At 53.8% G+C, this 26,541-nt stretch overlaps 1 protein-coding gene across 1 annotated transcript in view; it reads left to right on the forward strand.

Moving 5' to 3' along the window:
* The window catches only part of QSOX1 (quiescin sulfhydryl oxidase 1), a 35,547-nt gene that overhangs the window by 3,905 nt on the left and 5,101 nt on the right, over positions 1-26,541 (forward strand). Inside the window, exons 2-10 of the mRNA XM_019428131.2 lie at positions 3,362-3,462; positions 11,621-11,666; positions 12,224-12,326; positions 14,844-14,934; positions 16,970-17,115; positions 18,969-19,103; positions 21,150-21,279; positions 22,855-22,977; positions 23,786-23,933. Coding sequence (XP_019283676.2) covers positions 3,362-3,462; positions 11,621-11,666; positions 12,224-12,326; positions 14,844-14,934; positions 16,970-17,115; positions 18,969-19,103; positions 21,150-21,279; positions 22,855-22,977; positions 23,786-23,933 — 1,023 coding nt within the window. The remainder of the gene's footprint in view (positions 1-3,361; positions 3,463-11,620; positions 11,667-12,223; positions 12,327-14,843; positions 14,935-16,969; positions 17,116-18,968; positions 19,104-21,149; positions 21,280-22,854; positions 22,978-23,785; positions 23,934-26,541) is intronic.

The following is a 26,541-nucleotide window of genomic DNA, read 5'->3' on the forward strand; positions in this document are numbered from 1 at the left end:
GAGGCAGGGGTGTGGTGGAGACAGCATGGCACTGGCTAACTCCTTGTCAGGAGGACTCCTGGAGAGTTGGATGGGGGTCCAGTTCTGACCACTCGACTTGACTGGCTCTTGGTGGTTTGGGTGGGTCTGGCCTCTGCCTTAATAGTGGCTTGCTTAACACGCAAAGGACTAACGGCCATTTTTCTTGGCGAGAGTTTGCCATTAAGCGCTTGAACAGCTGTTGGAGCTGGAAAGGAGAGGAGAGACCATCCACCCTGGCCCCCATTTGACCCGGGAGGCCCAGAAAGAAAACATGGGCAGCTCTTGGTGCTTTGGCCACTTATAGCCATAATCAAGACATGTGGCTCTGGGTCCATGCCCCTTCCTGGACTGGTGAGTGGGGGTGGGGATACTGCCTAGCACTCCAGAAGGAGCCCATGACCCCCCTTACTATGGGTGTCTCTTTACTCACCACCTCAGAGACCATAGCTGTCCTAGTTATGCTTGTGTCCCCATCCTTCCCTTCTACACTTGCTCATTTACTCTGTTGTTAATAGAGAAATTACTTCGCCAGGGCAGTAATTGCACTAGGAAACTTTTTTCTCCCCAGGAGCGGGGCTGGTCTGATAACTGCTAATGTTAGGTGTTAGGCCTGCAGATTGCAGTGTTTAAGTCACCTGACACTTTAAAAAGCCTCCCTCGCCCAGTTCTCTTCCTCTTTGACAGGAGTGCACTTTACTTAAATGCAGCTTTGCATTACCAGTGGAGCACCCAGATAACAGCACCCTGTTCCTTGGACTGTTACTAGAATGATGAGTGTATCAAACCAGATCTTTATATGTCATTATGGCTCATTAAGGTATTGACATTGATATTCCTGAGAAACCTTCCTTAGCTGACACTCTCGGCACCTGACTGGCCTCAGCCTACCCCTCCACTTCCCCCTGTGGCTGAAGAGGCACGGGTTCCATTTCATGGGGGAAAGAGAATCAAGGTATAAAGAGAAGGAGTCAAAGGCCTGCTCAGGAGCGAGGGTCTGAGAACTCCCAGGCATCACCTTTCCCCCCTGTCTCCACTACTAACACCCCCCTCCACCCCACTCCCTGGGTTTTCTGGTTGCCAAGCCAACAGAGCAGCTCTCTGTTCTGTCTTGGGCCCTCTTGAGACCAGAAGAGAAGCTCAAATCCTGGGTTCAGATCCCAGATCTACCATTGATTCATGTGTGCCTTGGGCACAGTTCTCTGATCTTTGTCTCACAGTGGTAGTTGCACATTAACTAGATAAATTAGGCACACAATGATCTCTTCATAAACTCTGTACATGTGATATCATCATCTAAGAGGAGAGTCTATGAAAGCGACTGAATGTTTGGGTTAAAGAATTTATGCTACTTGAAGACAGCATTGTGTTTACGTTCTCTCAAGGTTGTGATCAGAGCCAAGAGCAAAAACAGAAGGGTAATATCCTGACCCTGGTGAGGTGGAAAGGGAAGGGAAGTGGGTTTGAGTCGGGTAGCCTTTGGACAACTTGGAGGCCTCAGTTGCTTGCCTCATTTGTAAGGTGCGGGGAGTGATGCCCCCCCTCCAGTGGCCGTGGTGGAGACAGGGTGTGTCATAGGCGCTCACTGAGCACCAGCTTTCTGTTCTCTCCCCTCCCTGCCCCTTCAGTCTTCGTGTCCCAGGGGCAGTGGACACTGACTCTGGTCCAATGGATGGTGGCCTGTACTCTTGGAGAAGAGGGGAGCAGTTGAGGCCTTCAGTGCTTGGTCACCCTGCCAGGTGACTTTGTGAGACCCCCGCCAGGGGCCCTCACCGGTGGAAGGACACGGAAGTGCTTCTCTTTCATGTTTTTGTCTAATTGGCTTACTCCTTTGAGAGTAGCCAAGTCTCCCCACACAAGGTGAGCAGAGCCTGAGATGCAGAACAGAAGGCGCCAAGCCTTGAGTGTGCCAGACGGCCACAGGAGGCGACCTGTGCTTCCCACTCTCCCTGGGACTCCCTTGGGCAAGGAAGGAGCCATAGGAGGGAGGCCTGGGGTGCTCTCGTCTGTGATCCAGGACAAAACCCTGTACCTGGGCAGCTCTGCTCTCCTTCACAGGTGGCTGGCTTTAAGCTCGCCCCCTGCCTGGGCCTGCTAGACTGAGGCAGAGAGCAGAGAGCAGTGGTTCCGGCCCTGGAGCCGCTGAGAGCCAGGGCTGATCCTGCAATGCCCTGTAATGCTGTCAGTGCTCACTGAGGACAATGGGGAAGCTGGGCAGTGAGGTTGCACACATGAAGAAGCACTTGGGGCGGACAGGCTTGTGACTGTCACAGAGACACGAGCCGGGCTCTGAGCTTATTGCTCACACAGGCGCCTGTCAGCTGACTGATAGGCTTCCACTCAATTTCTGCCCTTCCGGCGAAGCCTGTGCTTGGTCCCCGGGGCTGGTCTCCCGTGTGTCCAAATCCCATTAGAGCTCTGCGCCATGTGGCAGGCACCAGTCCATCGCCACCTCACGGCTGTGTGGCCTCACGTGTGTGTGTATCTTGCCCTCCAGCCAAAGCAGCCTCAGTGTAACGTGGAACCTTAGCAGGGGGACCCGACCTGGAACCAGAGCTCGGGGGGCCTGCCTGGTAGAGAAGTTTGTTTGCTCTTTCACAGATCCTGGGCTATGGCCCAGAATGGGGCCATTATATTCTCTGCCGGTGAGTTTGAGCGGAGGGGGGACTTGCAGCCTGGGGCCTGTTGAAGGAGCAGGGTGCCCAGGCAGCTTGGGAGCTGTTAACCTTTCCAGACTCTGGCCTCAGGCTTCTTTTCCTGCGGTTCCTGGACTCCAGGTACCTTTCCCTCCCTCCCCTGGGTTTCCTGCCTCCCTGTCCGGCGGGGGAGCTAGTCCTCACCACCCCGTGTGCCGCCCATGCAAGCCAAGCTGGGCCGACAGCCAGGACCTCTGGCCGCAGAAGCCTTCACTCAGCGTCCACTGGGGAATTCTAAAGCTCCTGAGGCATGTTCTTCGCCCTTCTGGAATGGATGCTCTCTAGAGGGCAGCAGGGACAGAGGCAGTGCCAGGGCTTGGTCCCAGGGCGTTCAAGATCATCTCACATTTTTTGTCATCCCCCGCAGCCTGTGTGCCCCTCCCCCACCGCAGAAAATGGAGGAACACAGATACCATTACAGGACAGTGTTGCCTGAGCTGTTTAACCGTGTCCTAAGCACTGGCCAAGTACAGGATAACCAGACTATTTCAGAGACCCCTCCCGGGGAAGGGGTGACCTTTTCTCATGAGAGCCTTAGGGGCAGGTACTCTGGGCATTGGTGAGGGTGGAATGTTGCACTTTGGGGGTGAGCAGGCGGAGGTCCCGGTCCCTCTTACTTCACCTGATTTCTTTGCTTTCCCTTTCAGACTGGAGGCCAGCACTGAATCTCGCCGCGCTGGACTGTGCTGAGGAGACCAACAGCGAAGTCTGCAGAGACTTCAATATCCCTGGCTTCCCGACCGTGAGGGTGCGTGACAGGGAGGGGAGAGAGGGCATGGCACTGGCGGTGCATGTTGCCCACTGCTGCCCCGTGCTGCCCTGGCATCTGAGCTCCGTGGTGGCCTCTGATGCCTCTGGCCTCGATCCGCTTAAGTCATGGCCTCTGGAGCACTGTTCCTGTGCTTGATGAGACACCTGTCATAGAGGCAGAAAGGGATGTGAATCGGGAGGTTCGTTTCATCTGGCCAGTTCTTCCCTTTATAAGGAGGGGAGGAGCCGATTTCAGCTGCTCTGATTTGAGCTGTGAGGTAGTTATCGCCTAGGCTGGTGAGAACCCTCAGCCCCCAGGATCCTCTTTCCAATTCCTCTCCCTCCCGACCTCCCAGCCGTAGAGGTCTGATCCAACCCTGTAAAACCCGATTCAGGCTCTGACCCACCCATGGGCAGGATCAGACTCAAGGGGCCTGATGATCCTCTAGAAAATACCAGCAAGCTTCGTCCTCATCAGGCAAGTGCCTTGAGACAAGTAGCTCAGAAGTGACCTGCCCGGGTAGCCTCACCCCCTGGTCAAATGCTGATGCCTCAGGCAGCAGGGGTCCCCATCATGGGAGCCATCACACCCAGCACATGAGGGCTCTGTCACCCCAGCTCTGGCTGAAAGTAGCGTGAGCTCTCCAGTGAGGCCTTGCCTGGCAACCTGCCCACTGTGGGGCAGCAGCAGCTTAATTAACATCTGAACAACTTCCAAGGCTCTCAAGTAGGAGGTTCTGGAAAGCCCAGAACAGCAAGGTTGTGCCGTTATACTTAGTGCCCAGGGCTCAGCCCTGGCTGTAATCCAATTAGTTTGCTTCCAATTTAAAGAATCAGAATCTCTCTCCCTACCTCCAGCTATAAATAGTAAGCCTCCTTCTACCAGAATGGCATCTAGAAAAGCATTTCTTCTATAACCACTAAGAATAATCAGGAAAGACCTCTGAAGGTTAAAATGCTAAGCATTGTCCTTAGAACAAGGTATCTGAACACAGCGGCCTCAAGTTGCAGGCCGACCCACCAGCCATATCTCAGCCTAATGATTCCAAGAGAATTTGTCTGGAAAACAAGGCTCCGGACTCCAGCAAGAATGTCCAGCTCGACCTCTATGTGACCTTTCTGTTCCTCACACCCATTGGAATCCTGCTAGGTTCAGGGTTTCCACAGCCCCAGCGAGCTCCCTCCTACACTCTTGTTACCATTTGGGGTCAGGCCTAAACCCCAGGTGTAGCTGAGGCTAGGCCTGTCTGGGGAACAGCGTGGTGAGCCAACACCTCCTGCCATATCATTTAGAGGTGGCAGTAAAGAGATTGCCTATCAGTCATCCCTTTCAAGTTAAAGACCTCCCTGGCAGGGCCACTGCTTTATCCTTGTCCTGAAATATGTAACTGAAAATACTCAGAATTACTGTACAGGGATCTCTGTTACTTTTGCTGAGCCAGGGTAAGCAGCCCAGTGTGGAAAGCTGTGGGAAGACCACCGTAGCTAGAAGAGTCCTCATTCACAGGCTCATACTTCTGTCAGTGAATACTGGCCACAGGGGTCCAGCCCCTGCTCAGCCCCTGGGAAAGGGATTGGCATTGGTGCCAGGGCCGCGTCAGGATGTCCTGGCAGGGTTCTGTGGGACCTGGCACCTGGGGCTTTGTGTTTCTGCCCGGGAGAGGCTGGGGCTCAGTGGGTATGAGGGAGGCAGCTCAGGCAGTCGGGAGGTCCCCCATAGCTCCCAGTGCCTGGCCTGCCTGTGTCACGCAGCACACGCAGCCCAAATACCTCAAGAGATTAATCATCTCCTGCACCGCCCAGCTGGCTGTGGGAGGGGAGCTGGGAGAGAAGGCCCCACGCTGGTCGTCTTGACCTTTCCCAGCCTTCACACGGGCAGTGCCTGGCTGGGCCTGGCAGTCCAGTTTCAGCAGGGAGAGACACTCAGTGTCCTGTTGTCAGGACTCTGGCCCAGGTGGTTCTAGCTTCCGATGGGTCTCTGCTCTAAGGCACTGGCTTTCAAACCTTTTTACTGTAACCTACAGTAAGATATATACATTTTCAAATGACATCCAGAAGTTGATTTGTATGTGATCACTAAACCAAAAGTTTCATAAAACAGTATTTATTCTTCCTAAATGCAGTGCATGCTACTATTTTTGTTCCATTTATTATTTTTTTTAACTCCTAGCTGTGATTCGCTAAACTGATGTTCCATCTTACTACTACGCTGCTTCAAAGTTTTGGAAAATTCCAGATCTCCAGAAATTCTAGCCCATTCAGAGTCTGGTGTGCCTGTGGGCATCGTGTCTGGACTCCCTAGAGAGCAGAGCAGAGGCTAGAGGTCAGCCTGGCTGCCAGCAGGCCAGAGAGATAGCCCTGATGCCCTGTCTGCTGCCCCCCCCCCCCGCCCCCCGGGGCTGGACCTGTCCACACTCCTGCCTCTAGAGCCTGTGAGAACTCCTGTCGCACAGGGCAAGGGAGAGTGTTGCTGGTGTGATGGAGGCAGACCCACACAAGAGTCTGGCCACCCCCAGTTACATGTATCATTGTCCCTTTCTTCTCCCTCCTACCCCTTTTGTCACCATTAGCAAACAGTGAGCTTCCACTAGCCCAGCCTGTGTAGCAAACATCTGGCCCTGCAGGGCCAGCTGGCTGTGTCAGGTGCCTGTCAGACTGGAGCCGGAGCCCAGCTGGAAGAAAACAAAGGTGTGGGGGAGGGAGGGACTAGTTGGCAACAGGTTCTGGCTGGCACTTGAAGACCTAGAGGCTGGATCTAGTGGGGAGGGGCTCTGCCACGGGCCACAGTAGTGCTGTCAGGGGATATTCCATCAGGACCCCTTGTAGCCAGAAGCCCAGCAGGGGCAAGATTACAGAGAGCATCAGCATTGGGGTGGAAGAGGACGGAAGTCTCCCCTTTGCAAGATTCTGAGGAGATACTTCACGTGGGTTCAGATCCTGGTTCCACTGCTTACTATATATGACTCAGAAAGTTGTTTAACCATGCCTCAGCAACAGGCCTCATTTTCCTCGTCTGTAAAAACTGGGATGCTAATATCTCCACCTAATAGGACTGTGGCCGAGCGTGAAGTGAGGTCTTACACGTGAGAGTGCCACAGCATTGTGGAGTATCACGTGGAGTTCAGTAAATGTTACTTGGCTTCCTTCCCATCGTCCGGTCTCCTTCCTAAATCATCCTGTGGAGCTCACGATGGCTCCTCTGTGGGCGCTGCATTTAAGGCAATCCTTCCATCAGCAGCCCTTGAGTGAATGTTTGCTGGGCGCACTGCGCTGTGCTCACCATTGTGGGGGAGACACAGAGAACTCAGCAGCTAGGTAGTGGGCAGTGAACGCCAGAAGAATCGCCTGGGCTCCCTGAGCCCTCTCCCTAACACATCAGAGAGGTTTCATGGAAGAAGGGGACTTCCACTTGGTATTGAAGGACATGTGGGCTTTGGCTAGGAGAAGAGGAATGCGGCCAGAGGAGGAGGTAAGAGCAGAGGCCCTGTGTGGGCAGAACCGTGTGACATGTTGAGAAGACTGGTCTGGCTGGAGCAGAGGCTCCTGGGCAGGGCTGAGGCAGGGTGGTGGGGCCCAGGAATGGCAGGTCCCTGAGTTCAAGGCTGGGAGTGTGGACGGCCTGTAGGGGCACAGAGGCTGGGCTGTTACCTTATGTGGCACTTGCAAGAGGGTGGGGTGTCAGGAAGGGGGACTCCTGGCTCTCTCAGGAAGAAGGATATGAGCCCCCAGTCAGCAGTCACCTGCTCTCTTGTGGTCCCCTCCACAGTCAGGCCCCAACATAGCAATGGTTAGGCATATGGATCCTCCTGGGATCACCATAAGATATTTGGAGACCGGGTCATTTTCCTTGAAACTTGCCTTAAAAGCTTGGATCCAATGTTATCGATGGTCACCACTGGAAAGTATGCTTTCCATTCAGCCTTATTTGACCCCTAGAAAGGCAGTTACTCTTGATATTGGTGTTGCTTCTTGACAGATTGGTAAAGACCTACCTGCTGCCCCTTGGTCTCCTGCCTTTGGGGAGATGGGGAGGTCTTCCAGGGGCGCAGAGTTGGGGAAGGGTCCTGCGTGAAGTGGCGGGAGGAAAGGGACCGGGTGCCGACTGCTCCTGGAAGAAAGAAAACTCACTGCTGACATCTTAATTACCTGTTTCCAAGAGTTGTGGTGGTTTCCCTTGGGGAGGGCACACGCCTCCTCCAACAGCTGACTTAAGAAGGATGCATTTTAATAGGAGGACAAAAATGTGCCCTGACTAGATTTTAATATGATTTTCACATGAGCATCTAAGATGATCAAAGGGCAGAGGTTCTCTGCTCAGCTGAACAGATGCCTTCTGGGAACTTCCATGTTCTTGACACCGTGGGGCTTGCAGAGGTGCCAGAGTACAGTCCTCTACAGTCCAGAGAAAGTTCCGGTTTCAGGCCTGTCATAGCTGAAGTGTAGGGAAAGGGGACAGTGGGGGTAAGTTTGGGTCAGGTCCTAGAAGGCCTCGGACCCAGTGAGTTTAGCCATTATTCGTTGGTAGTGGGGAATCAGGGGAGAGATTTGCAGGAGAATGACATGATCAGACCGGAACTGTGCCACTAAGCAAAGGGGCAACGAGGAACAGAGTTGGAGAATGCAAAAATTGAGTGGATGAAAATGTCTGAGCTCACAGAGGGACAGGTGACAACTGTTGCATTAGGCCAGGAAATAGGTGGTAAGCCCTGGTCTGGACAAGGGCAACTGGCCCAGACGACTGGTGAAGAATCACAAAGGTCACATTCACAGAACTTGTCCTCTGACTGGCTGATGGGGTTAGGGGGAGGACGAGGTGCTGGTCTGGATAATGGGGGGAGAAGGATGAGCATGGGATGAAATAAGCAACATAAATGGAGAAACAAGTTGGGGGAGGGGTGACTTAGAGAGTTGGGGGAGGGGTAGCACCTGGGTGGAGGGCACCAGGAGGAAACGGAAGTCTAGGACAGGTGAGGACCTGGACAGAGGGTTCAGATTGCAAATCATTTAGACCAAGTAGATGACATTGGCAAGGGAGGCAAACAGTAGGCTTATTCACTCATTCATTTGCTCCTTTGTCCAAAAGCATGGATTAACCTCCTTGTTTTTGACGATGCCTCCCAGGGCTTTTTATAAAAAAAAATTTTTTTTAATGTTTGTTTATTTTTGAGGGACAGGGTGTGAGCAGGCAAGGGGCAGAGAGAGAGGGAGACACAGAATCCGAAGCAGGCTCCAGGCTCTGCGCTGTCAGCACAGAGCCCGATGCGGGGCTCGAACTCACAAACCATGAGATCGTGACCTGAGCTGAAGTCGGACGCTTAACAGACTAAGCCACCCAGGTGCCCCTTTCCCAGGGCTTTTTAAACAGAAGAGTGTCAAGAGCTGATGCATGGCTAGAGACTGGGTACAGGAGATGGTGGGGGCAGGGGACACGAGAGAGGAGTCCAGGGCGAGGCTAGGACAAGGGTGAAGGGAAGGCTGTGAAATGGCGAAGAAGGCCTGGTCGGTGTCACGCAAATCAAGGGAGATGGCAATGTGAAGGCCAACGAGGAGAGTGTCAGGAATATATGGTACCAAAAAATGGCAAAACCTGGCCATGGGGGCAAAGCAGACACTGCAGAGGAAGCAAGGAGGCGCTGGAGAGGTCATTGGATTGGCCAAAGGGGTCAGCTGAGCAGTGGGGGCACAGGCCACAGGCCACAGCATGGGAGTGAAGTGAGGGGGCAGCCGGAGAGGGAGAGCGGACCCTGCTTTGGGAAATTTGGCAGTGCTAGGAAAACGGGAAATGCAGTAACTGGAGGAGGAAGGAGGACGTCTCTCTATTCTCATCCCACTTCCCTTCCTGCCCTTTTTTAAAAAAAAAAAATTAGGAGGATTGGAGTCTATTTGTAGGCTTAGGGAAGTTGCTGGCAGAAAAGGGGAAAGAGATGAATTGATCGGAAAAAGTTCCTAAGAGCATGAAGTTGGGAGCTGGAGCCCCAGTGGCGACATTGTTCTGGAAGGTAGATGGGCATCTGAGGACAGAAGGGAAGGCTGTGTAGTAGCACAGGGGCACGTGGAGGGACGTGGGAGGTCTTCCTGGGGGTGTGTCTTGGGTCCCTGCATTCCCCTGGGTCAGTCTTGCTGGGGCTCCTGTCTCACTCCCTGCTGCCCATGGCCGGGGCCTTTAGAAGTCTCCGCTGGGGTCCAGGGAGGGTGCCTTTTGATGGAGGTAACATGCCAGCCCCTTTTAATAAAGCACCTGCTCAGACCTGGGTGACCTGGTGGTTGATGAAGACAAGTTGCCACACTGCTTCTCATGACTGAAAATAACACCCGTAGCAGTGACGGTCCATAAATGCCTTAACATGCTTTCTCTACTCGATCCCATCGCAATTCAGGAACTTTGTGATTGTTCTTACAAGTGTTAGGATAACGTATAATTTCACTCAGAATTTGTTCAATAACTGCAAAGAACATTATCATACATATATGTGGCAGGGCGCCTGGGTGGCTCAGTCGGTTAAGCGTCCAACTTTGGCTCAGGTCATGATCTCACATTTCATGAGTTCAAGCTCCGCATCAGGCCCTGTGCTGACAGCTCAGAGCCTGGAGCCTGCTTCGGATTCTCTGTCTCCCTCTCTGTCTTCCTTTTCCCCACTCACAGTCTGTCTCTCTGTCTGTCTCTCTCTCAAAAATAAACATTTAAAAATGAAAAATAAAAATAAATATATGTGGCGTGTATCTGTGGATGGTTTTCACCTAGAATAAAAGTTCATATTAATGGACTAGAAAGAAAGAGGATAAAGCAGTTAGCAGGAGTAGGAGCCAGGTGAGGTCAGAGGGAACAGGAGAAGGTTGTAGATGGGAAGAGGTGGGTGGCTTCTGTGCATCTTTGTGGTTCCTCATGTGGGAGGGTGGGCAGGTGGCCTGTTAGTTTTCCGCCTACAAATGGCTGGAATAAACAAATGCTAGCTGGTCAGTGTTTCCTAGTGTTTAAGAGGTGGAACAAGGGAAGGGGATGGTAGTAATCATGCAGTTAACACTTATTCGTTCCTTACTGTATGCATCAGACACAAGCACTTAGATATGTTATCTTTGACTCCTCACAGCAAATCTTCAAGGTGGATGGTGTCATCTCATCTTAAAGATGAAAAGGGAGAGGGGGGCTAATGGATTGCCCAAGGTCACACAGCAAGAGTAGCAGAATCCAGGTCTGGTAGACCGCAGGGCCCGTACTCAACCACCAGCTTGGAATAAGGCCGGATGGCCGTACTGTTGCAGGCAGAGGCCCAAAGAAAGCTACAGGTGGCCCCGGAGGACCTCAGGAAGAGGCCTCTTCCTGGCCAGCAGACTCTCTCACAGGCCTTTAGGTAGCTGTCTGTCTGTCAAGACAACTGAACTTTGTTCCCTCCTGAGCCCGGGAGAGCACAGGCCAGAGCCCTGCCAGTGGTCTTGCCACTTACACAGAGGCCCATGTCCTGACGAATTGTCCTCTGTTCTCTCTGTCCTCTTGCCCAAGGAGGTCATTCTCGCTCCACACTGAGGCTGGAGTGTCATTCGCGTAAATGGGAAAAGAGGACGAAGTGGTGAATTAAATTGGCCTGTCTGTAACAAGACTTGTTTCTTCAGGGGCTTGGGCCCACCCTTCAACAGGACCTGAACTGGAGACCCCTCCCCTCGTGGAGTGTCTGCTGTGCCAGGCTGGGAGTTCTCAGTGGACAGACAGACACCAGCCTCTAAGGACAGACTGCCTCAGAGGGTCGCTTACATTTTCTGGGGGAAGTATGACGTGACTTTGTTTTCTCGGTTGGGTTTGCCTCATCCTTTCATCCATGCAGCGGATATTTTCCAGTCACGGTGTGCTGGGTGCCGGTGCTTAGGGAGACCGTCTGCCTCTAGTATTGTGCGTCCCTGGGTGCATCAGAGCTGTGGGGGTAGGGATTGGGTATGGAGACAGGGAAGACAGGAATCCGTGTCCAGCCCCAGGGGCAGAAACCGTCCTGTTCTCCTTTACATATGAGGAAACTGAGGCTCACAAAAGTTAAGTAATTTTCCCAAATTAACCCCCTTGAGTAAGTAGAGGGTCTTAGACACGGATCCATCTGGCACAACAGCATCTGGCTGTTGTGGTCTTAGCTCCGTGTGTTACTGACTCTCGCCTGTATGTTTGCTTCCAGTTCTTTAAGGCCTTCACCAAGAACGGCTCAGGAACAGCACTGCCAGGTAGGTGTCCTGGGTCCAGTTGTCCATGGTCTTTCTCTTTTTCTTTCTGCTGGGTTTCTACTGAGGTGAGGAGAGCCCGGCAGGGTCTCCTGGGTGAAGAGTTTCCCAGGTGAAAGTGGAGTTTGTGGTTTCTTGTGTGGCCTTCCCAGCCAGCCTGGAAGATGCCTTCAGGGAAAGGAGGCTGAAGAAACCCTTCTGATTTGGCTCGTTCAGGGTCCTGGGAAGAGGGGAGGGTCACAGTGTATCCAGGCTAACTCTTCCTGTCAAAATGGGGTTGGCATCCAGAGGGACAGACCAGCTAGCCTCCGGGGAAAACCCTCATGGGTCCCAGGTCTGAAGGACTCTTTCCTGTCCCCTAAGAGATGGGTCTCCTTGCATAACTTAGGGCCACAGAAGAAGACCCCACCCCCACTGCTAAGGACTGAGCCATGCTCTGTTTCTCTCAGAACTAGCCTGTGCCCTGGGCCCTTTGTTTCAGTGAAGCCGACAAGGGTGCTGGGATTCATTCTCCTCCCCTCCTCATGCCCCCCCCCCCCACCATGTCCGTCTTCATCCAGTGGCTGGTGCTGATGTGGAGACGCTGCGGAAGAGGCTCATCGACGCCCTCGAGTCCCATAGAGACACGTGGCCCCCTGCCTGCCCCCCACTGGAGCCTGCCAGGTATTCAGGGTGGAGCAGATTTGGTGCAACGTGGGCCAGGATCACAGGCCTGGGAGCAAGAGGGCAGTGGGGACAGCTGGGCAGGGGAAATGAAGGCCTGTGTCTTTGGGGCAGACACCTCTGTAGGCTGGAGCCACTCTGGAGCAGCTGGTAGAAGGTACCCTGTTGCTGGAGTCCTCCCCGAGCAGCCCTGGCTTCGTGGGGCTGACAGGTGCAAAGGCCTGTCTTGCCGGGCAGAAAGGAAGAGATGGGCAGGGGTTCTCCAGGTCATACCTGCTGCTGCTTTTCATAACCTGTCCTCGTGATCTTTTCACATGAGCTAACCTGGAGGAGGCACCGAGAGAGTGGGCGGGGGGAGGAAGAAGATAGGCTCAGAGGAAAAGGGAACCCTTCCTGTAAAAGGAAAGTGGTTGTCTTTCTGAGCAGCGGCTGTGACTGGGGGGTGGGGCGTGTGACTGTTGTGCCACAGAGCATCAGGCATGGTGGCTGGTGGCCCTTATCTGCCTGCCAGGCAGGCTTCCAGGATTGTCTGTTCTAGGAGAGGCAGGTACACAGTGTATTGCTTTAGCTCTCCTACAGAGGGTAAATTGAGGACACTGGGTCCCGCCCTCCCAGATAAGCTCTTGAGACCGGATAGTGCCCACCTCAGGGACTCCTGCCAAGAAGGAACAAATCCAAATACCAGCAGGCACTGCTGGAGGGAGCCCAGCCTTAGAGCACAATGAAGGTTCCAGGGGCTGAGAAGGCCTCGTGAGACAGGCGCTGGTGCTCCAGGCCCTCCACGTTGATTTAATGATGTTCTTCAAAGCCATAGCCCTGCCAAGAGATTGGGCTTCTAAGCGTCAGTCAACCCACGGTGACTTTTTATAATCTTCCCCAATTGTCCATCCTCCCGGAGGGCCCCACAGAGATCCTGGACCCAGCATTAGTCAGGTGTGGTTTGGGGCTGCACAGCGTGATTCCATCTCTCCAGGAAACAGCCAGCCAGCCTGTTCCTTACTTACATTTCCCAGTGACCGTGTCTGTCTGTCTTAGGCCCACACATCCCTCATGGTGCATTTTCAGTCCCAAGGGATCTCAAAAGCAGCAAATCAGACACACCTGCCAACTCCCTCAAAGTGGCCCTTCTAAAGAGCTTTAGGAAGGAGGCAGAGATGTGTGATGAAAGGTGAGCTGCCTCTTCCAGAAGTCTGAGTGGGAATGGATGGGCTGGGGGGCGTTGGCCGCCATGTTGCTCTTCTGCCAGCCGAAGGGAGGTCTGGCGAAGGGGTCTGAGAGGCTGTCAGGGTCCACAGCTCCTCTTTTCATTCCCCCGTTGGAGTTCACTCTAGCCCCCACCTCTCTAGCACATCCTTTTGTATTGTCACTGGGCTGGGCTCCAGCGTTGGCCCCATTTTGTGTGTTCCATTTGGATGTGATCATGCCACATGTGTCATTGGATCCAGTAGAGGGAAATAGGTCATCAGGTTAGGGATAAAAAGATACAGTCTCCCAGTGCCCTCTTACGTGTTGGCCTCTTAAGCATGTGTGACAATGTGCCGTCTTTAATTGGAATGAAGAAACAGATCATTTTTGTGCAATTATTTTCCGCTGAAACTTTGAGTTTCTAAAACCGTTTGGAGCTTAATTCTCTGATTTGAGGTGATCATAACATTTACCTTCTTACTAATTTCTGCCTTTGTTCTGGGTCTCAGTCTCTTCAAATTAAAATAAGGAGGTTGGATTAGATGGCTTCTAAGGTCTCCTGCACCCAGGACTTTGGTTCTTTAATTCCCTTGTCAGGCCTGCTCCAGGGGAGGGAAAGCGGGTCTCCCAGTTGTTAATGACTTGCCACCACCAAGACCAAGTCTCATATCTGAATGGTTCTAAACACTGGTCCTTAGGGGACAAATAAAAACCATATTCGCTAAGCCTGGGCCTTACCCAGAACATAAAGACGACTAGTGTCAAAGCATCCCTCCCCCACCCACTTCCTGCTCCCTAGACCACCTCATAATCACCCCAGATTTTTAAGAGACAGCATCAAAAAGCAAATCAAGGGGCACCTGGGTGGCTCCGTCGGTTCGGCACCCGACTCTTGATTGGAGCTCAGGTCACAATCTCATAGTTTGTGGGATCGAGCCCCACATCAGGCTCTGCACCAACAGTGTGGAGCCTGCTTCTCTCTCTCCCTCTCTCTCTCTGCCCCTCCCCTGCACACTCTCATGCTCGCTCTCGCTCTCTCTCTCTCTCTCTCTCTCAAAAATAAACATTTGAAAAAACAAGTCAATAAGGTGGGCACAATGGAGAGCCAGTGTGAGGTAGCAGAGGCAGCATGCTCTGAGACTGAGGGTTTGGCTTTACTCCCCCAGAGGGGAGGGCTGGCAGGGGGAGACCGCCATGGAGCCCCCTGTGGAAACAGAGGAGGAGTTTGTGTGGCTGTGCCTGCAGTGCTATGCCTGCCGCGCCTGTGTCCCCAGCAGCTCTGCTTTATTGTCACTGGCTGTGGATGGTCACTGCCAATGTTGTCTCTTGCAGGCTGGAGGAGATTGATGGCTTTTTTGCAAGAAACGACGAAGAATACCTGGCCCTGATCTTTGAAAAGGCAGGCTCCTATCTGGGTAGAGAGGTGAGCTGCCCCCAGGGTCCCTGCAACTCCTGAGGAGCCCAGTGAGTTCAAGGACAGAGCTGTCCCCCGGAATTCTAGGGTGTCGGTCACGTGCACTTCTTAGCTCAGCACTGGCCTGACCCCTGCTGGGGGACACGGGAAGTGTGGGAGCCGGGCCTTTCTATTTGAAAACCTTTATGTCTGTTTTCATGTCCCTCATTGAAACCGCACATATATCACCTGTTGTCCATTGAATGCTGGCACACATAGTCGCTAATCTTCAAAGTTAAGGTAGATAATCAGGTAACACGTTGAAGATCCCCTGGCCAGTGAATTGGTGGAGTACGGCTTTAAGCCAGGTCTGTGAGCCTGCCCACCTCCCCCCGCCCCCCCCCAAGAACGGGAGTAGAAAACTTGAGTGGGGGGAAGGGACATCAAAGCTCATGCAGTGCCTCATTAGGAAGTGAGATCCCTTACCAGATGAGGCAGGTTACAGAACAGGCAGGTTTGACTTCCCATTTCATGATGATCTGTGATCAAGTGAGTTAGCTTCCTGGAGCCCCATTTCCATCTATAAAGCAGTGATAATTACCTTTCCTCAGAGTATTGCTGGGACAGTCCAATGAGGCAGTTTAGGTAACGGACCTGGGTGGGTAGCTGGCACAGAATAGTGCCTTTTAAAGATCCATGCCCCTGGCCTGATGCAGAGAGCTCTGCATTCTGCCACTGGCACACAGACTCCTCTAGACCACTGGTGAGCTTTTCCCAGGTGCAGAGGTGGATGACAGGCCAGGGCACAGGTGAAGGTGCAAGGCAGGCCAGGGATGTAGAAGAGGCATGAAAGTGGGAATGAAATTAAACACCACTGTTGACTCTGAATGGCTTTCCTCCCGAAACTCAGCAAGCACAGTCGACAGGGCTCTGGGGTGCCTCTAGGCCTCGGAGCACCAAGAGGGGAAACAGAGGGAGGTGGGGAGGGGGCACAGAGTTTTGCTGAAGGACTGCCTGACCCTTCTGGGGTCCCAGTCCAGGCCTGGGGGCATGCCTGTCATGAGGAAGTGACTGATAAATGTTCATTGGAATCAGCTTTTCTCCTCAGGAGTTGCAGGGACCCTGCTGCCCACCCCCTAGCCCCCTGGGAAACCAGGAGCAGGGACCCCTGTGGACTGAGTGAGTCTGGGGCCGTGTCCACGCAGAGGATGGTTAGTTTGAAAAGCAGGAAGGCACAGTGACCAAGAGCCCAGGCTCTGGAGCCAAACTGAACTGGATTTGTTGCCCAATTCAGGCTCTTGCTAACTGTATGACCTAGACACTCGATTTCACTTCTAAGCCTCAGGTTTTTCATTTGCAATAGGCATTTATTTTTTTAATGAACACTTATGTACCTACTATGCACTAGTTGCTGTTACGATTCCAATTTTGTTAATAATCCAATTGTTACTCCAGTTTTGCAAGTAAGGAAATTGAGTTGGGTGGAGGTTTAGGCCAGTGGGGCCAGGATGCACACCCAGGTAGCCATAGTATACTGTGCCTACTGGCTTGGCCTCCTAACAATAGTTCCTGTTTCATAGTATTATTTTGAAGATTAAATGAAACAATATATATACAGTGCATAATACCTACTCTATAAACATTAGCTAATATTATTTTTCCCTTATTTCTTTCTAAAATTAAAATCCTATTAAGTATGTTTTCTGATTCGGAACATAGATAGAAAGCCTTATAAATATGAGAATAAAAATGAAACCACATTTTATCATGCCTTCTACAGATTGCTTTCATTGGAAAGAAAATGATATTCAATTGGACTGCTCTAGGAAATTCAAGGTGTGTGGTGTGCACAGTTCCAAGGCCCCTTCTCCTGGGCAGTGCTTGATTCTTGTCCCCTGTGGCATAGATGCGGTTGGTGGCATGAGACTCACTCAGCACCCTGGTCCACTCTCTGAAAGGTTTAGAGTCTGGGTGGAGCGTGGCTGCCACCAGGCACCCACCCAGGGCTCCTTCTGCCCAGTGACTGGACCCCGCCCCCAACACGTCTATCTGTCTGTCTCTGCAGGTGACTCTGGACCTGTCCCAGCACCATGGCATAGCGGTGCGCAGGGTCCTGAACACGGAGGGTGATGTGGTGAGCAAGTTTGGGGTCACCGACTTCCCATCTTGCTACTTGCTGTTTCGGAATGGATCTGCCTCCCGGGTCCACGTGTGAGTGCAGTGCCTCTCTGTCCCCTCCGTCCTCTCTCCCTGTGCTGTTTCTTCCTGCCGGGAGGGGCTTCTGGCCTCTTAACTGGGGCTGACAAGTTCTTTCTCCTGCCTTCTTCTGAGGAGCTCCCTCCGAGACAGGCAGGGAGCTCCCTGTGCAGGAGAAGCAGCCGTCTGCCTGCGGGGGTGGGCAGTGCCGGGAACATAGCCCCTGGCCCCCAGCTCAGCAGTCCTGCCTCAGGCTCCTGGCCCCCTCACCCTCCGTGCTTCCGCACCGTCGCCACCGTAGCCCTGGCCCCACTCCTCATTCTCCTCTGTCCACAGACTCGTTGGCAGGCTGCGGGCCTGGCAAGCTCTCAGATATGCCTGACCCTCCCTCCCTTTAGTTTTCTAATTGCAGAAAAGTTCATTAGGAGCTAGACAATAGCCAGTTCCAAAATGCCAAGAGAAAACAATCAGGCCAGCCGTGGCCCTCTGTCAGGCTCCTGCTGCTGAATGTCCCGTTAAATGGCGCCAGATGGTGCCTCGATGCCCTCCCTGGGTAGATGATTGATGTAGCCTGGCTCTGCAGGCAGGAACTCGAGGGCCAGGGGGCTCGAGACTTGCCCAAGGTACCCAGCGAGCTGCTCTGCGGGCCCATTAGTGCCATCCCGCCTGGAGGCTGGGCAGGGCGGCCACGCGCCCTTGCCGGCCCCAGTCGCTAGATAGCACCGGGCCAGGCCTTGTCAGAGAGTTCTCCTGGGGGAGGGAAGCCTGATGTCTGTAGGGGGACAGGAGGGACAGAAAGTGCCAGTCCTGGTGGGGAGAGGAGGCATTGTTTCCCTACTTGGAGCTGGTGGAGGGGAAAATTGTTTGTGACGACGCTGCTCCGGAGCCATCTGTTCATCGATAAACATCGGGCCAGGACGGCAGAGTGGGAAGCAGGGCTTCCTGATGCCAGCTCCCCTGGGGTGTCCCGTCATGCTGTGGCTGGTCTTCACACCCTCCCTCCAGGTGGCCGTGACCGGGAGGTGTCGCCTGCCCTCAAGGACTCTGTCAGAAGAGGGAAAGAAGTCAAAAGGATTGTAGAAGGATTTGAGGATTATAGCGTTTTTGTTGTTGTCGTTACTACCTGTTTTTGAAAAGCCGTGTATCACACTGCGGTGACTTTCTTGGGGACTCACGTCCCCTCTGGTATCTCAGAGCCAGCTTGTGAGCAGGCAGCTTCCTCGGTCTCTGGGGAGGGGAGTCAGACCCAGCCATCCTGTCCACGGCGGAATTAGCAGCAGCCCCGCGGACCCTACCTCCTCCTCCGCGTGCTCCATCCCACAGCCTCTCCGGGCCAGGTTGAGACCTTCTCGGGCCCCGCTGCTTTTCCAGATGGGGTTTTGACATCAGACTGGTGTCCATGAAACTTTCCATTGCATGAGCAGTGGATAGAAAGGCCGAAGTGAGGGGCGCCTGGGTGGCTCAGTCGGTTAAGCGTCCGACTGCAGCTCGGGTCACGATCTCGCGGTCCGTGAGTTGGAGCCCCGCGTCGGGCTCTGGGCTGACGGCTCAGAGCCTGGAGCCTGCTTCCGATTCTGTGTCTCCCTCCCTCTCTGCCCCTCCCCCGTTCATGTTCTGTCTCTCTCTGTCTCAAAAATAAATAAAACATTAAAAAAAAAATTTTTTTTTAAAAAAAGAAAGAAAGGCCGAAGTGAGGCATGGGTGCCTTGATTTTGAGCTCGCGGAGGGTAAGACCCAACCAGATTCAAATATTTCTTAATAAACATTTCTGTCAAGTGAGCCACCTACCTCCTCTCCAGGCAGGAGTTCGCCCTGGGGTCTGCTTCTCCAGACTCACTGCCTCTCCTCTGTGCTTTCTTCCCTCGCAGACTTAAGGAATCCAGGTCCTTCTACACCGCGTACCTGCAGAAGTTCTCCAGGACCACCAGGGAGGCTGTCCCGACCACGGTTGCGCCCACCACAGCTCACACAGCAGCTCCCACTGTGTGGAAGGTCGCAGATCGGTAAGGCCACGCCTACTTCCCTGAGCCCTTCCCTCACCCCAGCCTTACCTCTGATCACAGACCCCCTGCCTCCTACCACATTCCGTTCCTTGTCTTGAGCTTAGCACGTGCCTTTCCAGTCCCAGACCCCCCCGAGGGCTGACCTTGGCCTTTGGGCACCGCCCCCCTCTCCGGCCATGCAGGAGAGCCTCAGATGTGTGGGAGCAGCAGCAGTGAACTGGTGACCAGCCCTGCATCTGCTGACTGTGGCGGCTGCCAAACAGCATTTACTTGTATCCTTCATGATAGAATGAATACTTTTCTATGCCCACATTCCTTGAGCTTAATGCCATTCAAGAACAAGTAGAATCAGCTTAGAAGGATAATCTGTGGCCTTCCAGCAAGCTTCCTACCCAAGCAACTATTTCTTCAGCAGGTACTTTTGAGTACCTGCTACAGGCTAGGCACGGTACCACAGGTATGCCCAGATGTGCAGCTCCTTCCCACAGAGAGTTTACTTTCCATTCTAGGAGGACACTGACCTCATTTGAATGCCTCTGGTGCTGGGGAGCTCACTACCTTTTGAGGTAGCCTATATCTTTGTGCACAGTTGTAACCATGAGGAAGTTGCTCTTGGAGTAGAATTCCTGCTTGTTGGGCAAATGAGGCTATAAACCTCTTGCACGGGCACCCAGCAGTTTACCAGGTGGAAATGGCTGACCAGGGAGCCCAGAGCTGCATCAGGAAGGTGGTTTGCACCTACAGTACAGGGGACTGTACGCGACAACTCGGGGAAAGGTCATCTGATTTCCAGAGGATTTTGCATCCCAGCATGAGGGACTTTAAGGGTCGAAAGCACTAATGGAGAGATTTTTAGTAAATCAGGTAAGAAGGAAAGAGAGACTGAGAGGTGGGAATGAATGGTCGTTATGGTCATTCAAATTATGGTGATTCAATTCATTCATATTATAATAGCTGACACATACTGGCCTGGTGTGCCAAACTGCTGGGCACCTTCCAATACATTATCTCCCTTCAGTCACGGGCCACTTCTTGAGGCAGACCATGGGAATGGTGAGGTACTGAGGCCCAGGAGCACAGAGAGGGACTGTGCCCCGAGCGTGAAGCACAGGTGGTCACAGGCTCACCCCAGTTAGCTCACCTTGCTGGTTCCCTGCAACCTGAGGTGGTAGGTGCGGCAGGAACCATCAGTCCATTTTACAGGTGAGGTCACTGAGGCCCCAGAGAGGTAGATGGTAGTTGCCCCACCTCCCAGAGCTAGCTCACTGTAGATCTGAGGCCAGAACCCAGGCCTCAGGAAGCAGGGGTAGAGAAGCGGCCAACACACAAGGAGCCCTTTGCTTCAGAACCCCAAGCCCCAAGTGAGCGTGATGGGCGCAGGGGGGAACGGTCAGCATGGAGCCTGAAGCCCTTCCGCTGGGGCTGGGGTCAGCCCAAGAGGTGTGAGAGGGAGCCCCACCTGCTACCAAGGTCTGGCAGCTACGAGGATGTCAGCCCCAAAATAAAAACACACACCGCTTCTCCTCCTATCCCGAGTCCCCGCTGTGCCCTGACTTGGTGGGCAGCCAAACCCTTGGTCTTTCCGAGAGGACCCAGCTTTTTATTGGTCTGTCTGTCCCTTAGGGGTCTTTGTTCAGAACAGAGAATGAAGCTCAGCCTTCCACCAGCAGCCTGACTAAAGCACCTTTAAGGAGTCATGGGTGAGACTGGCTCTGAGCCTGCAGAGGGGGATCCCCTACTCTGTGCCAGGAGTTGCTGAGGGGTTTACCTTTGTGCTTTTGTTTCATCCTCTTAGCAACCTACCCGTGAGCAATTTATTATTTACTTGTGATAATAAATGAGGAATTGAGGCTCAGAGAAGTTAAGTCATATACTCAGGGTCACAGAGCTGGTCAGTGGCAGAGCCTGGTGCTAACTTACAAGACTCTGTGACCATCAGAGATGGCCCTCCCCTTCTCTCTCTTTAGCCCTGGGCACTCGTCCCCAGCCGCTGCCCTATGGCTAACACCTCTCTCTCTCTCTCTCTGCCTCCTCCTGGGTCCTTAGCTCCAAGATCTACATGGCTGACCTGGAATCTGCACTGCACTACATCCTGCGGGTAGAAGTGGGCAAGTTCTCTGTTCTGGAAGGGCAGCGCCTGGTGGCCCTGAAAAAGTTCATGGCAGTGCTGGCCCAGGTGAGTAGGGCCCCAGTCTCCTTTGTCTCTCTTCCCTCTGTAGCTGGCTCCCCCTCCCTCCCTGCATCCTTCTGTCTGGTTCCAGATCCACTCCAGTGCTGCCCTACTTAAAATCCGAGGCTCTGGGCTGCTGAGGACTGCTGAGTCAGATGCGGTCTCTGGTCTCCTGCTGAGCCTGACTGCTGACTCAGCTACCCTCAGCTCCTGAGTGCCAGGTCTGCTTCTTCTTGGTGCAGGTCTGTGGGCAGCTGGGGCTGCCGCTGGGGGTGATCTGTGCCTCCCCATCGGGAACTGCTTGCCAGCCCCACCTCCCCAGTCCCCACCTCACCCAGTCCTGGCCTCAGGCCCACCTGGCTCAGTCTTGTGCTTGTGTGGTGCTGTCACAGCCTGAAGCCAGAGCCTTGGGTCCCTCCCCAACGAAGTCCCTGCTCCTTCCTGTAAGCAGCTGGTGGGACTGGCCACTGGGTGGCGTGCGGTCACCAGCGTTTCCTGCTCCAGCCAGAGGGTGACTCCCTGAAGTCCAGAGCCTTTAATTCATCCTTCCTCCTGACACCAGGGTCTTAGAAGGAGGAAGGGTCCAAGTCAGGATGAAGGGCAAATGTCAGGGAAAAACGCTGACTTAAAGCTGTAAAATCATGTTGGGAGCCCAGAGGCCTGAGTGAGCTGACCAAGAGGGAGTGGGTCAAAGACAAGATTCTTCTGGCCACTTCTCCCTCAGGGGCCGTGTCCAGCCCTGGAGGGTTGATGGGAATATGTAATGGCTTTCTCCCAGGACTGAGTCCTCTGGCAGGTTTTTCTGTGTAGTGATCCTTCTTTTTTCTTTTTCCTCCGAACTTTCCTCAGTGTCATTGTCCTCTTGACCAGTGTCTCTGTGGTTTTATCTGACTTGCTCTGCTGGCATTCCCCTCTTCTGCCCCCCTCCCCTGGTGTGTGTGTGCACACGCACATGCACACACACATCTGTCCTCCTCCCTAGAGTCCTGTGGCTTTAAAGTGCTGATACTAATGAGATTTCAGCTGACTTATTGTCAGAGTAGCTTTTCATGCTCCTCAGAGACTCTTGGGAGTTACCATCAAGGTCTGGATCTTGGCTATGCGCCCCAGGGCCGCCTTGTCCCCATGGCATCCTACGGAATACAGATGGAAGGCTGTTCCCCAGCCTTGCCCAGCAGTCAGTAAGTCAGCAAGTCAGCTGGTCTCTCAGAAGATCACCTGCAAAGAGGACTGTGTGGCCCAGGTGCCCAGCATCCCTGGGAAGCCACGCAGCTGCCCAGCCTTCCTTCCAGGGGCAGTGTGGGGTCAGGGTCAGCCTTGAGAGAGGGAGCCTCAAGGACCCAGCTTGACTTAGAGCCTCTGTTCTCTCCCCAGCCCCTCCCTCGCCTCACCAGGTACCCCAGAGCAGAGGTTGTGAGGGACACACATTTGCATCTCAGGCAGGATGTTTTCCTGGTGGCTTGGGGACATTTCAAGAAACTGCCTTGGCCCACTTCTGTTTAGCCCCCTATCCTCCCTGGGACTGCAGGGCTCTGAGGGAATTGCTGTTCACTCCCCAGCTTCCCCTTGTGCCCCCCACAGTACTTCCCTGGCCAGCCCTTAGTCCAGAACTTCCTGCATTCCATGAATGACTGGCTCAAGAGGCAGCAGAGGAAGAAAATTCCCTACGGTTTCTTTAAAGCTGCCCTGGACAACAGGAAGGAGGTGAGTCTGGGGACAACTGACGTCCTTCTTCGTATCCTCAGTAACTGTGGGAGTGGAAGGCTCACCCTGTAGCCTCCGACCTCCTTCACCAACTTGGACTGGGGCAGGAGTCCGGGATCCTGGTTGGGTCCTTCCATTCGTAATGAATAAACTGCTGCTTAGAGCTGTGTGCGTGCACCGTAGCTCATCTAATCTTCCCAGCTTTAGTGGAAGGTAGCTATTATCCCTGTTTAGCAGATGAGGAAACTGAGGGTAAGAGAGATTGTGTAACTTGTCTACGATCACATAGCCGGTAGGTGATTGGGCTGGGATTCAAGTCCAATTGTGAGATACCAGCCATGAGCGAGTTTGTAGCCACTGCTCCCTGTGGCCCGCAGGCACATTGGACCCCTCTGGCCCTCTCCAGGGGCACCTTTCTGGGCTCCTGTGCGTTCCGCTCTTTGCAAAGGTGGGCCACGGCAGCCAGCAGAGGCACACAGCCTTATAGATTTGTAGGATGCCAAGGCTCGAAGGGACCTCAGAGGTCAGAGGCCAGACCCCTCATTTCTCATTTTACAGATGGGGAAGTTGAGGCTAGAATAAGGATGTAACTCAGTCTGTGTCACAGCTTTTCAGATCTGCTGCTCCTTTGATGGGTGTCGCCAGTGGAAGGGAAAGGCCACCTTTGAGATGAGAGACTAAGAAAGGGACCTCGTTTGTCTTAGGGTTGTGTGCTGACCTTTGAGTCTCCTGGAAGCTTCTTTCCTCACCACCCATCCCATTCCTTTTCTTCTCCATATATGCTCTCATGCACGTATGTGTTCCTTAGGGCGCTGTGATTGTCAAGAAGGTGAACTGGGTTGGCTGCCAGGGGAGTGAGCCACATTTCCGGGGCTTTCCATGTTCCTTGTGGCTCCTCTTTCATTTCCTGACCGTGCAAGCAGCCCGGCACAATTTAGACCACTCGCATGAAGCAGGTGAGTCCGAGGCCTGTGCACCCCCAGTGCCCCAGCCCAGCCCTGCCTTGCCCTCCTCACTCAGGCCCAGATGTAGAAGATTCTGCATTTGCAGCTGGCTGCGTGCACTCAGCGTAGAACCAGAATGGGGAGGACCTGGAGAAGCCACCCGGTCCTGTCCCCTGCCCCAGGGTGGTGCCCGGCAAACAGCAGCATGAGGTTTCTTCCCGGCTTTCTTGGAACCACGACCTTGCTTTGTTTCCAGCCCTTCATGAAAAATGTGTGGTTCTGTTTTTTTATACTCCTGTAAAGGAAAGAACTATGTCTGTTTTGGTCTACGTGGCCAATACTGCATACTTTGAACAGTTTTAGTGTTTCCCACTGAAATGTCATTTTCTGAGGGAAGCTGGGGGAACACATTGCTCCTCCTACCCTGTTCCCTCCCCAAACCGAGCAGCTGCCTCCATCACCCACCCTGCCTCTCAGCCACACCTGACAGCCAGAAGGGCAGGTATTCAGTTCAGTCCGTGTTTGCTGAGGGTTATATGGGGCCCTGGCTCAGCCTGGAGGGTGCAAAGGTGGGAAAGAAACAATCCCTGCCCTCCGTGGGGCAGGGGGGCGGAGCCACCCTGCAAGGTGCCAAGGCCAAGAGCCAGGGATGAGGGTGCGCAGGGAGGGGGAGGAAGTTTCTATGCTGTCAGGAGAGGCAAAAGGAGGTAAGCTGAGAATGGATGGGTGAATAGGAGCCGAGCTAGGAAGGAAGAGCACCCCAACGGCTGAGCAGAGGCAGAGGGATTCGAGGAGCGGCCAGGGTGCAGCCAGCCGGCCAGCCAGCCGGTCTCTACAGAGCACCTTCAAAGCATTGGGCCCTGTGTCGGGAGGGGTACCGTGGTGCATCAGGCAGGAAGTCCCTGCCTCAGGAGGGCCGATGTTCCAGGGGAAGGAGATGAACAGGGACCATACAAATAGATCATCTCAGGTGTGATGATGAATGCTCTGAAGAAGACTGAGCTAGGTGGTGTGGAAGAGGGCGAGGGAGGGGTGCCATGTTTACACAGGGTGGCTGGGGTGGCTGGGGATGGCTTCTCCGAGGAGCCGGCCCTGCACGGGGCCCTGGCTAGTGAGAGGGAGGCAGCTGGGGGAATGTGGGAAGAGAGGTTTCCAGGCTGTGCCCGTTTGACCGCCATAACAAAGTGCTACATGTTGAGGGGCTCGCACAACAGAAACTTACTTGCTCACGGTTGTGGACTCTGGAAGTCCAGGATCAAAGTGTCAGCAGGGTTGGTGTCTGCTGAGGCCTCTCCTTGGCTGGCAGAAGGCCCTCTTCTCGCTGTGTCTTCATGTGGTCTTCACCGTGTGCCACGTCCCAACTTCCTCTTCTTGTAGGGACACTAGTCATAATGGCTGAGGGCCCACCCTCGTGACCTGATTTTACTTTAATTATCTAATTTGAAGTCTGTGTCCAATACAGTCACATTCTGAAATACTGGAGGTTAGGACTTTGACATAAGAATTTGAGTGGACACAATACTGCCGATAACACGGGCCAAGGACTAGCAGGTGCAGAGGACACGTCTGGCGTGTTTGCAGCAGCAAAAGAAGGCCAGGGGGAGAGGCTGGGATGGGGGAGGCAGTAGAGGAGGTGCACGTGTGGTGGTCTCGGCAAAGGAGGGGTTGGATTTCTGATTCAGCGTCAGGAGACCCTGCTGGAGAGTTTCATAGGGGAGCGTCCCCAACGACTGATGCTTTAGAGAGACTGCTGGGTGGAGGGTGGTCTGTAGCGGGGCAAGGTGGAGGCAGGGCCACCCCAGGAAGTTGTGAAGCTAGTCCCGAGAGGCGGTGGTGGCCTAGACCAGAGTGGTAGGTAGCATGTGGAAGAAGTGGTCAGATTTAGGAGTATTTTAAAAAAAAATTTTTTTTAACGTTTATTTTTGAGACAGAGAGAGACAGAGCATGAACAGGGGAGGGACAGAGAGAGAGGGAGACACAGAATCTGAAACAGGCTCCAGGCTCTGAGCGGTCAGCACAGAGCCTGATGCGGGGCTCGAACTCACGGACCGCGAGATCGTGACCTGAGCCGAAGTCAGCCGCTTAACCGGCTGAGCCACCCGGGCGCCCCAGATTTAGGAGTATTTTGAAGGTAGTGCTGATGGGAGCCCGGGGCGGACTGGATGGAGAGTATATGCAGGAGCCAGGACCCAGGGTAGACCCCAGAGTTGCTGGGCCTGAACTTCTGGTGGATGGTGGTTCTGTGAGCCGGGAAATGGGAAGGTTCAGTGGTCGGAGTGTGTAGATGGTGGGGGACTCCGTGGTCTGTGCCCGCTAGCTGTCTGAACGGAGATGTAGACAGTTGAGTCCAGGCTTCTGGGGAGAGGTCCATGGCAGAGGTACAGATCTCATGGGCATGAGCATGGGGGTGATAGGTAAAGCCTCAGGACTGGACAAGCCCATTACGGGGCGGGCAGAGGACAGCACTGAGGCCTGTGCCCTGGGGTGTGTGGCATGTGGGCCTCTGACGAGGAACAGGAGCCAGCAAAGGAGATGGAGAAGGAGCAGCCGCTGTGATTTCAGAATACCGTGTTTGAAGAAGAAGCGTGTACTCAGCCAAGCGGGGGGGGGGGGGGGGGGG

This window comes from Panthera pardus, unplaced genomic scaffold, assembly GCF_024362965.1.
Source record: "Panthera pardus isolate Hobbes unplaced genomic scaffold, ASM2436296v1 HiC_scaffold_21, whole genome shotgun sequence".
Lineage (NCBI taxonomy): Eukaryota > Metazoa > Chordata > Mammalia > Carnivora > Felidae > Panthera > Panthera pardus.